This window comes from Chiloscyllium plagiosum, unplaced genomic scaffold, assembly GCF_037043375.1.
Source record: "Chiloscyllium plagiosum isolate Xiang-an unplaced genomic scaffold, Cpla_swu_hap1 HiC_scaffold_31, whole genome shotgun sequence".
In the NCBI taxonomy this organism is placed as follows: domain Eukaryota; kingdom Metazoa; phylum Chordata; class Chondrichthyes; order Orectolobiformes; family Hemiscylliidae; genus Chiloscyllium; species Chiloscyllium plagiosum.
This window is the reverse complement of record NW_028270169.1, coordinates 51376477-51393092: the sequence shown is the minus strand read 5'-3', so window position 1 is coordinate 51393092 and position 16616 is coordinate 51376477. Positions and strand designations below refer to the sequence as shown.

General features: G+C 43.2%; 1 protein-coding gene across 1 annotated transcript in view; it reads right to left on the bottom strand.

Annotated features, from left to right (window-relative positions):
* The window catches only part of LOC122564154 (14-3-3 protein gamma-1), a 75438-nt gene extending 58822 nt beyond the window's left edge, over nucleotides 1-16616 (bottom strand). Inside the window, exon 1 of the mRNA XM_043718796.2 lies at nucleotides 16387-16616. Coding sequence (XP_043574731.1) covers nucleotides 16387-16473 — 87 coding nt within the window. The 5' untranslated portion in view covers nucleotides 16474-16616. The remainder of the gene's footprint in view (nucleotides 1-16386) is intronic.

Here is a 16616-nt window from a genome sequence, read left to right as displayed (position 1 = left end):
GGTGAATAACTGCTGAATCACATCTTTCACCTCTGACTTAAAAAGATGATTGTAATGTAGTGATTGTAACAAGGTCAGCCAGGTGGACCTCAATGGGTTCCCTGAGTGGGGCTGTTAACCTGGTCCAATCAGGAAGCCCTGGCTGACATATAAATTGGAGTGTCCCGCACTTAGGTGGTAGTGTGGGGGTTAAAGGGGAAAAATAAAGAATCAAAAAAAAAATAAAATAAACAACAGTTTAACCAAAAAAAAAATTAAAAAAAATAAATAAATTGGAGTGTCCCGCACTTAGGTGGTAGTGTGGGGGTTAAATTTAAAAGAAAAAAAAAGAAAAAACAGGCGTGCTTTCCCTTTGAGGAAAAAAAAGAAACAATGCACCTACCCTCCCCTTCACTGTTTTAAAAAAGAAAAAATAAATTGGAGTGTCAGGGGAAAAAATAAGCACTACCGCAGTTAGGCAGTAGTGTGGGGGTTTAAAAAAAATTAAAAAAACAGGAGTGTCAGGGATTCTGTTCACTCAGAGCTGGATCTGTGTTGATGTAAGTGAAGGGTGACTTGATGACAGGATACTGGCACCTGTTGAATTAATTTAATGTAAATTCAGAGCCTACAACAGTAGGTCAGAGGTTAGGATTCCTATAGTGGAAAAACAAATTGGAGTGTCAGTAGCTCTGCTCAGAGCTAGTTCAGTGTTGAAGATTCTACATATGTAAATAAGAGGTAGCTTGGTGATATTAGCCTCTGGAGTTATTTTAGTGGCAATGAGAATAAAGCATATTCCTGGAGAAAGTTGCATCTTTGATTTAGGGTAAGCATTTCTAGTATCTTGCTGTTTATTTCTTCTGTTGTTGAAGACTGGGACCAGAGTGTAAAAAGAATGTATTTTCATTTTTCCAGACAAATGACATTGGGGCAGATGAAAAGCACAAGCTAACAAAGTTACTTATTGGACCTGCAGCTTTTTCAGTTAAGAGTAAAGCTTTTTGAATCACCAGAGTAATTCAAAAGTTGGCAAATTTAGTTGAATATTTGTGGGAATATAATGACCCCAAGCTGCTTCTAATTTGGAGTAAAACAAATCCTAATCCCAGAACTAGGATGGGGGAATCTGTATTGGAATTTTTGACTAGGTTAAGATGGCTGGCAGAGGCATGTGACTTTCATTTAAGCCTTAATGAGATACTGAGACCAGTAGTACTTGGATAAATGTAACCATGCAAAAGCACCTAACTGAAACCCAAGTGGATTTAAAAGGTACTACAGCTGGCTTTATCAGTAGAAAATGTGGTAGGGCACGCCTATAGAAGTGGACACCCTTGCCAGGCTGACTGAGCTGGGTACACCACTTGAGTGAAGGCAATTGCATATCCTCACTCCAGATATATCCTGAGCAGGGGAACTCTGGTTTGCTGTGGGCTAACCTAAAACAAAGCCTAACTTCAGCCAAACGTTAAAAGGTTACACTTTGAGGATGTGTGCTGATGGGCCATTGGAGTCACAGCAAAGAGCCTCACTACACCTAAATTGAGTAGAACTTGTAGGCCAATCTCCAAGAGTGTTCACACCCTTGAAAGGCCACCATCTGATTGGATCAGCTAAATTGCTTGATCAACATTGGTTCCAATCAACTTTAAACATCTGGTTAAGTGGGCACTTTGGTGTAATGGAGGTCAATAGCTGTTTCTTTAAGTATTAGCATCTAGAGTAAATTGTTAATCTGTGGAAGACTTCTACATGACTGAACCTGTGCTGGAGGACCTTTACAGGGTAAGGGTACAAGTTTGATTCCAGTTGCTTGAAGCAGCTGGTTCAGTTAAGGTTTTGGTCTAAGCCTATTGGAATGAATGTTCTCAGTGAATTTCACCTGGATTGGCTCAATATGTTTATTTAGAAAATGGCTGCCTGAGTGACTACCTGGAAGTCCTTACAAGGAAGGTCTTGACACTATCAAGAGTCAAGACCACCTTGCATGTTGACAAAGAATCAATTCTATGTTTCTGTAAAGCCTCTCCTGTGCTATTTGTGTTGTGGGCAGAGATCAGGGGGCTGGAGAGTGAAGGAATTAAGCCAGTCCAGGTTATAGAACAGGCAATACTGGTTGTAACAATTTGTGAAGTTTGACAGGTGTTTGCCTCTGTGGGAGTTTTAAACAGCAAAGCTTTTGATAGCTGAATTCTTAATTTTGCTTCTGTGCAAAGCTGGTGGGGGTGTGCTGACCTTAATGAAGTTACACATGAGCCATGGTACTTTAACTGCAGTTCAATAAGGATTCCTAGAAGTATACTACCCTTAATACTGCTCCTCGGATGCTGCCTGAACTGCTGTGCTTTTCCAGCACCATTCTAATCTAGACTCTCTACCCTTAATATAGCCATTAGGGCTTGGTCTAATGTAAGAGACCCCCCATTTGGGGTATCAGCTTGGGCAATTCTCAATGTCTTGTGTGGGGAAGGTCATACCTCACTTTGAGTTTTGAGGGGAAAGTGATTGTGGTTTTTTACATGGACATTGATAAAGCCCTTTGGCCCAAAAGTCGTCGTTTTAAGGTGAGCTGGCAAAATGAATACAGAACTGGCTTAATGAAGGGCTCTGAAAGCTTGTGGTTTCAAAAACCTGCTTGACTGATACAATGTCATGTGATTTGACTTTGTCTACCCTAGTCCAACACCAGCACCTCCACATCTAGGAATGGCTCGTTGTGACTAGTGGTGGTCCACGGGGATTAGTGCTAGGACCTCTAAACTGATCTCGATTTTTTTTTTTGAGGAAAACAGCTGGTCTAATTGGTAAGTTTGCAGACAACTAGAGTTGCAGATCGAGGAGGCAGAGGCAGAAAAATGGCAGATGGCGTTTTGATCTGGGTAAATGAGTTATCCATTTTGGAAGGTAAAGTACAGGTACAAGTTATACAATGAGTGATCCAACTGGAGTATTGATGTGCAGGTCTGCAGTTCATGGATGGTGGCAGCACAGGCAGATAAAGGCCTATGGTATACTCCCTCCATTGGAAGGGGCATTTTCTACAAGGTTAGACAAAGCATACTGCAGCTTTGTAGACCTTCGGTTTGCCACACTGAATATTGTGAACAAGTCTTGTCACCAGTCTCAGAAGGAAGTGGAGGATAAGAAAGGCTTACCAGGATGTTGCCTGGTATAGGGGCTTTCAACTGAAAGGCTGGATAGACTGGGTTTTGAATGCTTTTCCATACTAAGCCAATGTGGTGGTACAGGCTTGGGGCACAAAGCCTATTGTGTTATGTGGCATCAGGAATGCTAATATTGGATTGGATCTCCACTAAAAGTTTACTTCAGGTGACCAGGCTTGGTGTAGTAAGCATAGGAATGGCCCTGCAGGGGTTATAGGCATGGCCAACACATCAGATCCAATGACTTAAGTGCCACAATCCTGAACAAACAAGTGGACCGTATTAAAGGTGTGGGATCAAAATGAGCCTGGCTTGTTGGAAATGGTGTCTAAGGGTTCTCCCCCTCCAAGCAGTGAGTTGCCTCTCCATTAGAGATGGAAGTGGTGGATGTTGTCACCTTTGCTGCCTGAAGAGGAGAATGGATTTCTTGATGCTCTGGGTGCCAGAGACAAGCCACTGTTACATGCTGCCCATATCAAAAGCAGGGTTGGAAACTTACCCAGTGCTAACATGCCCCAGAAAGTGCTATTAAGGAAAAATAACTGGCCTATATTCTGACTTGGGAAGGATGTAGTGTTGGTCATGTATCAGTTTCTGCTCATTCTGGGCCAACTTCCTCAGCTGGACTAGTGTTGAGGATTCTCCATATGTAGAGTGACTTGATGAGATTAGTCTCTATGGAGTTATTTCACCTGCAATTTGGTGTACACTTCTCAACCAGTGGCTGATCTTACTTAAAAGGTTAAGTATCTCGAACATTTAAATATTGGCTACAATTCTATCCTTTACCAACTGGCTTTCTGGAATAGAACAGGCAGTGGAGACTTCATAAATTGAGGCAAATGTTTAATTCATTCACTGGCTGGCCAGCATTTATTGCCTGTGCCTAGGCAATTCTGGGGGTAGTTCAGAGGCAGCCACATTGACTCGAGTCAGAGGCCAGACCAGGTAAGGATGGAGACTTCCTGCCTTGAAGGACAGTGAACTAAACGAGTTTTTGGCAATTGATCATTAGATTCTCTCATTTCAGATTAAATGTTGTCATAGTGGGATTTGAATCCAGGTCCCCAGAACATTAGTGGAGTTTCTGGATTAAGTCAGTCAACAGTACCGTAAGATAATCCAGAAATGGAAAAGACTAGACTGTAAAATGAGTTATATGCAGACCTCCTGGTATCAGATCTGAAATAGTTGTATAAATGCAGAGAAAGTAATAAATCAGACTAGATTTGAACTTTGGGATAGACAGATCAGCCCTTTAGACTAGTAAGTTTGGTTACTTCAGGTATTTTCTGCAGCATAGTCTTTAACTAAAGAGCCATTCCACACTAAATCTGGCTAATAATAAATAAATCTCCTAATTGAGCATTTAGGAATAGTAATCATATTGCTGACTTCAACCAACCTACTTTGGAGGGGAAGAAGTGTACAACACTACTGACCTTGTTTAAACAGTCTCTATAACTAGGCAAATTTCTTCATGGGTAAGACTAATTAGTGGGTGACCAAAGATTTGAGTTAATTGAGGAGCAAATTCAGGAAAGTCTATGCCAAGAACAGCAATGGCTTTGAATTCTCAACTTTGTGACATCGATACCAATTTTAAAATAGAGGTTAGCTTACATTGGTTGAATAAGTCATTTAAAAAAAAACTACCAGAGAAACTCTGCAGGTCTGGCATAAGTGAGAAAAAGCAAAGTCAATGTTTTGGGTCCAGTGACCCTCCTTCAGAATCAGAACTTGCCCTGGATATGGGTCAGAACAGGTTGATTTTAATCAAGTTTATGGAGATAAATCAGATTAGCCACTACCTCTTTGAACAGATCTGTCTTGGTTCTATATTCCCTGACCTGGAGTGACTGGACATAGACATCCACTTTAAGAATTCTTAACATGACCAAAGCAAGCAAATGTAATACAATCATTTAAACTTCAGTGTGGAAAGAGGCCATTCAGCCCTTGAGTGGCAGTGCATACCAAAGGGCATCCCACCCCAGACCCAGCTCCACCAACCCTATCCCCACAGACCTGCACTTCCCATGGCTGAGCAACCTAACCTTCACATCCTTGGACACTGGCCAATCTACTTACACTCTCTCATCTTTGGACTGTGGGAGAAAACCCACAGACAGAACATGCAAACTCTAGACAGTTGCCTGAAGCTGAAATCAAACCCAGGACCTGAGGTAGCAGCACTAACCAATGAGCCACCCTGAGTCTTTCCAACACATCTTACTATTTTCATGGTGAGGAAGGAAGAAAACCTTCCAGAACACACTTCACTCATGCCTGCTGTTCACTTGATCCAAACAGCAGCAGTGTGGCCTTGTGCAGTGAAATATTTCATTATTATAGAACTAAGCTGGAGACTGACATTAAAATTAATGTCAATGATTTGCATCAACTTTTGCTTTTATTCAAAATTGATTAGCAGCTACTGAAATGACAACATTTAACTCCAATTAAACGTTGGCGAGCTACTGATGTATTTGTAAAAGACAAGCTTCACTTTCTGAAATGAAGGGAAAAGCTACAGAAATGTCCCACCTTAATCATTAATGCATTTGTTTTGGATGTTTGTTGACTTGCCATTCACTTCCAGGACAGAAGCGGATTGTAATTAAAGTTCACTTTCCTAGTTATTTACACAAACGCAAAGTGCAGGCTCTCTTTAGTGAGGCCACAAGATCAAACAAACTGGATATGGTTAAAATTTGAGCTGACATGGTTTTGCAGATTGAGAATTTGGACCTTGTGGAGAGAGCCTCCATCTTAATCCACAAACGGGTTGTTTTCAGCCTGTTCCTGCTCCACATAAGTCTTTTCAGACTTCTCTCCACTGCTGCCAGACCAGCTAAGTTTCTCTAGCTGTGTTGAAGTTTCCAGCATCTGCAGGTCTGTTTTACTGAACATTTTTTGCTAATTGGAAATTTGAAATAGGTAGAACTTCCACTTAAATTCAGTATCTCATCTAGGTAGTCATTTCCTAATTGGCCTGCTACACTGAATCACCAGCCATTCCCAATTTCCTTCAGCTGAGAGGGAAAGCCAGACAGCCCATAATAGCACACCAATTTAAAATTATAGCTGCTTACCATTTTGTTTTTTTTAAAAGTGTTTTTGTACAATTGTATACAAATCTACAAGGTTATTTGGGCCACACTGTACAGGAATGTCAATAATTAACATTATCTGATAACCAGGGACACAGGAACACACCTAGACAGACCAGATCCTAGAAAACCATTACTACAAACTAGTTGGACCAAAAGATCTTTCTGTACTGTGATTAACTACTCCTCACTGATCAGTTCCATAAGCAAGCAATGGGAACTTGTTAAATATGGAAACAGACAAGACTGATTGCAATTCTGAGACACCAATCCAGTCACAATTATTTCCCTTAAATTTAGACTTGAAACATTAACTATCCTCTCCAGAGATGCTGCTAGACCTGAGTTTCTCCAGCATTTTGTTGGGTGAGGAATGTCCCCTTCCCGGAAGGGGAGAAAGAACACAAAGGATGAGCATGGTCAGACAGAACAGCAAGAAACCTTCCTGTTCATCTTCAATATGGCCACACCATTCAGTAGGAAGAACAACATCCACACTGATTTTAGTGGCTCATCCAAAGCACTCAATGCTCCAAAGTGACAGTCAGCACAGCAAGTCTGTTCAGTGGTTCCACCATGAATGCTGCTGGGTTATTTGGCTCCACCCCAACTGACTATAGGAAAGCTTGCTTTGCCAATTTTTTTTAAGAGAAGTAATTCAAATTTAGAACTCACTTTCTGCTACTTTGATCAGAATATCAGCATGAAACACCCATTGAAGGGTAGAAGGGACCTAGCAGCTTGCTCTATTTCACTACATTCACTCACTAATCTTTTTACTGAAAAACAGAAGTTTTGAATGGAATCCTGGGGGAAAAAGTGGTGTCATTTAATGTCTGCTATCTAGCCACTTAAAGCACTGAAGGAATCAGTCCTACACACATTACAAAGTATTGCTTGCTCCCTCTTAGAGCAGATGGACAAGGTGGCCATTCAGCTTGCTCTATGATAGTCCTGGATGTATATTGAAAGATAGTCAGATCAGCCATAACTACCCAATAGCATTCTACCCCTGTTCTTCCCAATCAATCCAACTTAATATTTGGATATTAGCTCTAAGCTCAGGCACCAGCAGACAATGGTCTGATTATAAATTGCCCAGAAAACAGAAATAGGGCTTTCCTGACTTTAGTGCCATGCATCTCCAGATGTTAAAATCCAGTGGATAGTCACCAACTGCATTCTAATTCCATAAGACTGATGTCCCAATGGGCCAAAGTCCTCAACAGCTCCATTCAGTATTTTCTCCCATCTCCGTGTAATGTTAACTGATACTTCTACTCTCTTCCCCAGCATGAGGTGAGATACAAGGCATTAATTAGATTGCCTACAGTATGGAGACAAGGCCTTCAGCCCAACAAGTCCACACTGGTGCTTGAAGTAACCCACCCCCACCCTATATCTAATGCACCTAACACTTCGGTGAATTGGCTGTGCTAAATTAACCAGACCTGCCAATTTTTGGTGTTCTGGTTTCCTCCCACAATCCAAAGGAAACCAACAACTCAGTTGTCAGAGGGTGGAATTGAACCTGGGTCCCTGGTGCTGAGGCAGCAGTGCTAGCTACTGAGCCACCATACTGCCCTTAGATGTAACTTCTCTCCAGTCTACATCTAGTTATGGACATTCATTTTAATCAGGTGAGCACAACACACCAACACCACATTTCTGCACTAGAAATCACTTCAGATTTTCCATACTACTGCCTTTCTGCTATTTTGTAGTAAGTTGCCTTTACTACACTAATTGGTCTGGGTTACTGAGGGTTGGTGTGGACTTGTTGGGCCAAATGGTCTGTACCCACAAAAAAAAAATCTAATCTCTAGCCTTTCCCACCTTAACCTGTGCCCTCTAGTTTTGAAATCTTACCTTGGGGAAAAGACTTGTATATTTACCCTATCCATGCCCCTCACACTTTATAAGTCTCCAGAAGGATTCCCTCAGCCTCTGGCACTCCAGGGAAACAGGCATCCCAGCCTCCCTATAGCTCAAGCACTTCAACCCTGACAACATCCTTGTAAATACTGTCTCTACCTCCTTTGGTAGTTAACCACTCCTTCCATCCCCATCAGATTTTGTACTTTTCCTCCTCACCCTGGCTCAGTCAACAGGCCAGACAGAAACATTGACTGGTTTTCTCCACAGGCACTGCCAGATCGGAAAGGTTTTCCAGCATATTCTCATTTTAGCATTTTCCACAATGCACAGCATTGCTACACACAAGCCTATTGGGAAGAAACTCTGTCCAGCCTAGCTACAAGAGACCATATATTTGTCCCTCAAGGGCAAAAATAACTACAGCCCATTGCCAGATGTGCTGTAATATACTGGTTTTGTTTAAAATGCCCTAAGATTGTTCTTCCTCCCACTTCCTCTGGATGATTCACACTGGGGTGTGGTCAGTGACTCATTGAAATGATCATTGTGCCTGCAGGAACCCATTCTGCATTTTGCCTTATGGCTTTACCACACTTGCTAAGCTAGCCTCAATCAAATTTTGGCTGGAACAAGGGGTAGAATTCTGAACCACACTTCCTAAGATGTCACTAGCGGGTTGAAGATTATGAAGACAAAGAAATAATGTATTCTGGGAGCTGACCCAACCAGGTAATTAAACACTTTCTCACTTAGTCTACAAGAAACAGCTTATTACACTCCAGTTGTACTCAGGAAGTGTTAGCCCACAAAAGAATTTTTACAAAATCATGAAATTAATGAGTCTGTACTCAAACACCAGACTGATTAATGCTGGCAGATTTCTTTCCTTAAAAATGGCATTTGTGAACCAAACAGGATTTTGACAACAGTACTCAAGCTAGCTTTAAACTTTCTAGATTTGTAAAATGCCCTATGGTGTAATTTAAGTAGGGTAGTGAGAATTTGCTGATCAACAATCGCCCTCAAGGTGGTGCTGAGTAGATGACTAGTTCAGACATTTTCTGATCTTTAAACTGTTGTCACACCCCACTTTAGTGACAGCAATCTAGAAGTATTTAAGAGCTTCCAGTCAGATGTGCAGCATGGCTTGGAAAAGGTGGATGCTAGGAAATTGTTTCAGTTAAACGAGGAGACTAGGACCCGTGGACACAGCCTTAGAATTAGAGGGGGTCATTTCAGAACAGAAATGCGGAGGCATTTCTTCAGCCAGAGAGTGGTGGGCCTGTGGAATTCATTGCCACGGAGTGCAGTGGAAGCCGGGACGCTAAATGTCTTCAAGGCCGAGATTGATAGATTCTTGTTGTCTCGAGGAATTAAGGGCTACGGGGAGAACGCTGGTAAGTGGAGCTGAAATGCGCATCAGCCGTGATTGAATGGCGGAGTGGACTTGATGGGCCGAATGGCCTTACTTCCACTCCTATGTCTTATGGTCTTATGGAAACAGACCCTTCGGTCCAACTCATCCATGCTGACTAGATATCCCAACCCAATCTAGTCCCACCTGCCAGCACCTGGCCCATATCCCTCCAAACCCTTCCTAATCAAATACCCATTGAACTGCCTCTTAAATGTTGCAATTGTACCAGCCTCCACCACTTCCTCCAGCAGCTCATTCCATACACGTACCACCCTCTGTGAAAAAGGTACCCCTTAGGTCTCCTGTCTTTCCCCTCACCCTAAACCCATGCCCTCTAGTTCTGGACTCCCTGACACTAGGGAAAAGACTATCTATTTATCCTATTCATGCCCCTCAACTTTGTAAACCTCTAAGGTCACCCCTCCGCCTCTGACACTCCAGGGAAAACAGCCCCAGCCTGTTCAACCTCTCCCTATAGCTCAAATCCTCCAACCCTGGCAACATCCTTAAATCTTTTCTGACCAGTCAGCTGGACTTTCCATAAACATCTGTTTAACCATGTACAGGACTAATACTAGGCTACCAATATAATAATCAGTTCAATAGGCAACTTGCAAAGGCATAGGAACAAAATTGCGACTTGCAAAATGACTGCTACTGGTTCTTGCTCCAGTTCCTTCTCATCCTGTTTAGCTAACTGTGTTTTCGCACTTGGGAAATGCAAATGTAGCTCATTGCATTTTTGGTCAATAAAAGTAATAGATCTATTGGTGAAGTGATGCCAATACTCATTGGCAGTGACCTAATCATTGCTGATAAAATGGGAAGATAACCAGCAGAATGGACTCTTTTTTTTTTCCTATCTCAAATCCTTTACTTAAGGAATGGTGGGATAGAGAATCAGCCATTGAGTCCAGACCTCAACCCTTCTGTCAATCTTTGGGGCAGCATAGTGGCTGTGGTTAGTGCTAGTGCCTCTCAGCACCAGGGACCTGGGTTAGATTCCAGTCTCTGGTGACTGGAGCTTACAATGTTCTCCCTGTATCTGATTCCTCCAGGTGCTCCGGTTTCTTCCCACAGGTTAGGTGGACCAACCATGGGAAATGCAAGGATAGGCTTGGATCTGGGTGGGATGCTCTTTGGATTCAGTGTAGATTCAAATGGCCAAATGGTCTGCTTATATACTGTAGGGATTCTAACTAGTCCATGCTGACCATAATCCTAAACTAATCCCACCTGCCTGCACATGATCCATCTATCCAAATATTGTATTCAAGTACTTGCCTAATACCTTTCAAACATGGTAACTGTACCTACATCCACCACCTACTCGAAGTTGATTCCAGATGAACCACTAAACAAAATTGCCCCTCCTGACCTTAAGTATGGCCACTAGTCTTCTCCCCCACCCTAGGGAAAAGATATCTGCCATTCACCTTATGAAATACATGTTGTGCAAGGTTCACTAATGTAAATTGCTAAAACTGGTCAGCATAGTTGCACTGATCAATGAGTTTTAACATGTCGAATCACTGCATTGCATTTCCTCATTGTGCACAACTTCTAAGACCATAGCTTCAGAAAGCTTACAAAGATGTTCAAATCATTGGCAAATGGATTTTACTCTGTTCTAATCCCATTTTCCAGCACTTGAAATTTAGAGGTAACTCTTTATGAAGCTGATGTACAAAACAAGATATCTTAATTATTTCTCTAGACTGTTCCAGAAAAGTGGATTAATTTTGTTTGAGTTTAATTTGTGATTCATCCTAGTGTATTTTTGTTTTCTGAAACAAGAGAAACTTGACCACATTGCAGTCAGACCTTCAAAGATAAGGGTGACAAACCCCTGGACATGACAGTCTGCATCATAAGGACTTAAAGGCTAGTGGCAATAGACAGTGGATGCATTGGTTGTAGTCTAAGATCTCAGGATTAAATTGCAAATGCTAAATCTTTACTGAATAAAAGGAGCAGGAAGGAATAGCAGAATATTTAGTAAAGCTTCATGCAATCAATATGGTTTTGTAAAAAGAATTAATGTCTGGCAAATTTTGCTGGAGTTCTAAGGATATGGAGTTGATTGAGAAACAGTAGATGCAGCACACTTCAATTTCCAGAAAGTGGTAATTGATAGGCAAAACATAACCCTAACACAAAATAGGGGCTCATGGCACTGGGGGTAATGTATTATATTAGCATGGATCAGGTGTGGTTCACAAATCAGAATAATGCCACTTTGTGGAAAGATGCAACGTTAAATCGATCATAGTCTCTATTTACAATAAGAGCAGGGACAGTGTAATCTAGCCACCTATGACATTACAAAATAGGTGGCTAGCACATTGCATCATGCATTTAAGATAATGCAAACTGGCTGAGTAAGCAAAAACATGGCAGGTGGAGTTTAAAGTAGGGGAGTGAGGACATCCCATTTCTACAGGAAGAACCAATGGGCAGACCACTATTTAAATGGAGATGTTCCAAAAATATCCAGAAGGATTGGGGTGTTCTTGTATGAAACACCAGGTGCAAATAAGAGGAAAATGTCATTGGTGGTCTTTACTGGGGAACTGAAGTTTGAGAGAACTGTACAGGGTGTTGGCAAGACCTCACCTGGAATACTACAGTTTTAGCCCTTGTGTTTTAACAAAGGATATACTGGCATTGAATGTAGTTCAAGAATTCTAATTAACCCCTTTTAGATAAAGGGGTTTTAAATTCCCTCCTGGGATGAGGGCTTGACTGACTAGGCCAGTATTTGGTGCCCATCCCTAATTGCCCTAAGGGCAGTAAGAGTCAACCATATTGCTCTGGGTCTGGAGTCACATGCAGGCAAGACCAGGTGTTGATTTACAAAGAACAGCTAAACACCTTTGGCCTATTTTCATTTAAAAGAATGAAGGGTGATCCTGCTGAAACATACGAGAGTCTATGTTGAGAAGATTTTCTAGTGGAGGACATGGCCTTGTTCTGGAACTCCCTTTTTCAAACTGAAATGGAAAGGAATTTCTTTGCTCATGATTGTGAATGGCTGGAATTCTTTATCCCAGAGTGTTGTAGAAGCTGAATTACTAAAATTGAGATTTTTGAAAGTAATTGGCAAAGAGGGATTGATAAGATCAGCCATGATCTTATCAAATGGTGAGGCAGTGTTGAGGGGCTGATGGCTGCCTACTGTTCCCTTTTTTACCACCACCACCTTCCAAGGTCCACTGGGACAGGCAATAAATGCTAACCCAGCCAGCCACACCCACATAAGTGAAAACTGGAGCAACAGGTCAGTCTGATGTTATGGCCTACATGAGATGAAATTAAGGCCTTGGGTTTATGAATTAGCAGGCTAGGCTTGAGCTACATGACCACTCCTGCTGCATTCTCCAACTACGTACATCAAACGACTAAAGGTTTTCTCAAACTGAGGTTTTAACAACTGTCTTAAATGACAAGAGCAACAACCAGAGGAGAGAATTCCAGGGAAAGGACCTCAGCAGCTGGAAGCTAGAACATAGATTCTTTTTACTGATCAAAAGACCAAAAACCACAGAGCACCGGTCTTTAACAGTTGCAGGAGATTACAGAAAAGGGTAATCATGGAGGGATTGGAAAAGGAGCAATTGTAAAAATCTGTTTCCTCAAGGGTAGCACAGTGGCTCAGTGATTAGCACTCCTGCCTCAACACCTAGGATCCAGGTTCAATTCTATCCTGTATGGCTGATATGCAGTTTGCACATTCTCTCTCCTGGTCTGTGAATTTCCTCCTACAGTCCAAACATGTGCAGGTTAGATGGATTAGCTATGCTAAATGCAAGTTGGGGCAGGAAGCTGGAATTGGGTGAGATACATGTCAGAGGGTCTGTGCAGATTCAATGGGCCAGATGGCCTCTGCACTGTAGGGATTCTATATCTCAACACAGGGAAGAATTTTGGACAGCTGAACTTTAGCAGGACGCAGTGTGGAAAGGGAGCAAGGAATACACAAATGGTCAACTAGAGTCGACGACAACAACAAATGAATGGTTCAACAAGAGAAGTGAAGCAACAATGTCAGTGAGAATCTCTTTGAAAGACTGGATCAGTGGTCAGGTGATCATTTTGAGATCTAATACAGCCCCAAAGTTGAAACATTGTTCTTGTTTCAACCATAGGTGACCAACCCTCTTTGATTGGAGCAAGCACTGACTACTTTGGTCCTCTTGATGACTGATTAAACTCTGCTCGCGCAGTAACACATGATCAGATCAGCAGTTGGATAACTTAGCAACAGTGGAGGAGTCTAGAGAGCCAATGGTAAGGTGGAGGTGGTCATGTGGGAAAACTAAATCTTCAAGTTGTTACCCAGGGGCAAACAGATTGAAGGGGAATTTGGGAGCAAGAGAAGCCATTTTAGGTAATACTGGCTAATGTTTTTAGATTAGGTAGTGGTATTGGAGTGGGATGAGCAAAATTAATAACACCAGGTTATAGTCCAACAGGTTTATTTGCAAGCACTAGCTTTCAGAGCACTGCTCCTTTGTTAGGATAATTGTCTGATCATATCTATGATCCTGCCTTAATAGCTACCTGACAAAGGAGCAGTGATGAAAGCTAGTGCTTTTAAATAAACATGTTGATTATAACCATAGGAATGGCAGCAGGAAAGTGCTGCTCCAGTCACTCCTCCAATGGAGAGATGGTGGGGCGAGGAAGGATGCTCTGGTTAGTAATCTGAAGCCAACAAGGTAATTCCATTGGTTAGTCATCAGTGACTTTAACATGGCTATTGTCAATACCATCACTGGGGCAGAATCATAACTCAGAACCCCAGGCCTGAGAAAGGTGGGCACAGATGTAGGGAGAGATTGGTAATGGGACAATAGCCAACAAGGATGTTGGGTTTCTATTTGGGTAGAGGAGGGCAGATTTAGAGAGGGACAAAACTAAAGATTAGACACCATAGGAGCCAGCACTTCGAAGAAAGGAGGGAGTGAGGCAGTAGAAATAGCGCAATTTCCAGTTGGTAATTGCGCAGGGAATGTCCCAGGTAATGGACGGACTCATTACAGAAATCTATAACTCTACCGTTGAAGATGCAGAGCAGAGGCCTTTCATGTGCAGAATGGTGACTCAAAAGGACAACAGTACTCAAAAGGCCTGCTATCTAACACTTTTTTTTAAAAATACTTTTTATTTTAAAATATGACTACCTCCGGAATTTGCTTCTGGCCCCGAATGGTCAATCTCGCGTGTGCCACAGGAGGGCCGAATCGAATAAGGCGTGCCCCGAGTCGGACCCCACTAACACTAACCACCCGCCCGCCCCCATTCGCCCAGCAGAAAGATCAGGAAACAAAACGGCATTTTGCAAAACGGTGAATAAATCTGGCACCTAATTTGGTGCTAGAGGGGAGGAACAGGGCGTGGACTGATACGGGCGCCAATGTTGCACTAACCAGGTCAGTGTTGAGGACCAGCAACCGTTGGGGGAGGAAAAAACCCCAGGCAGCTTTGTCACAGTATTACCCACTTCAATCACATCTTCGCCAGACTGGAAATATCCCACGCCCACTGCCACCGCTGAAATTTAAATCAATCAATAACATCCTGCATTATGGCGAACATGAAAATATTTGTAGGGAGGACAGAAGATGGTGTGAAATGCGGCGGGTGGGGCGATTAACGCGTGTCTCTCTCAGAATATAGACACCAGGGTACAAACACTGCAATAAAGCCTCCATCACTCCCACTAACACCCAACTCCCTCCCAAGCCACGGTCGTTTCAGCTTTATGGGGGAGGTGGGAATGGGGAGGTAGAGGGGTGGCTTTGGGAGTCTGTGCGTGACACTGGCAGAATCTTCTGGAAATGCTACTTGCTTTGTTCGCTGGTCCATGAGCAGCCAGACAGCACGCTGCATTTCAGGGCTTTTGGGGAGCGAAGATAAAGTGCCCCTCCCTCTCCATTGCGGTTCAAACACACCACCTTATTGAAGGAGGCTCCCAGAGGGACATGGGGGTCATGGAGGGAGGGGAAGGGTGGGGAAGATGTCAATTCCAGCCTCTCATCAATTTCCATCCGTCTGGAGGCCAGAGTCTGCTCAAAAAGTGTGTCCCTGGGGAGGGGTTTACGGTAAGGAGAACTGTTTAGAGCAATTTCACTCTTATTTTTGAAAGATAAGATTTCAGCTGGCACTGGGGGATGGGACGAGTCGACCTGATCGGGGGGGGGGGGGGGGGGGGGAGAAAAGAGGAGAGAGAACGAGGGGTTCAGAAACCATTCACCAGGCACCGCCCCAGCGCCCAACCCGGGAATATCCGCATTCAATTATTTTTCTTATGGCCGAGCCGACAAAAAAAAAGGCACAGATACCACCTGTCCAATCACAAAACGCGAGGAAAGGAACTGACCCAGACATCCACTTTACACAGAAACCGCCTTCCTTACACAGGACCCAGGCAACACAAATTAATCCACCGAGTTAGACAATTCGAGATGAACACCTTTGCAATCTCAATTTTTCCATATGTCGCGTATCCTGGTATCAAAATTTGCAAGTCAGCCATCTCCCAGGGCGAGGCCTGGGGAGAATTAAACGCCACACAATGCGCTAGACACCCCCCCCCCCCAATCATCCATCCATTCATTGCAAACAGCTTTTGCGGCATCGCCCAGTGAGTTGCCCACCCAGTAGAGGCGGAGTGGCCAGGAGGAAGAATGGGGATGATTGAGAAAAGGCGAGAGGGAGGGGAATGAGAGAGAAAAATGAATGAGCGAGAGAGAGAGAGTGTGTGCGCGCGGGGTGGGGGGGGGAAAGAGAGGGGCTGGGAAAATTTTTAAAAGCCACAAAGACATACCGATTTCATTGCTGCTGCCATATCATCGTATCGTTCGGCTTGCTCAGCCAGGCGGGCTTTCTGCACTAACTGCTCGCGATCTACCATGTTGTCTGGCTGGATTCTCTAACCGCCACCCAATGCTATGGGATCTAAAAGTTGCTTTATTGCTCCTCCTGCAGCAGCAGCCGCTGTCGCCCAGTTGCCGCAGCCAGTGCCCTGCCTGTGTGTGTCTCTGTGTCTCTGTCTCT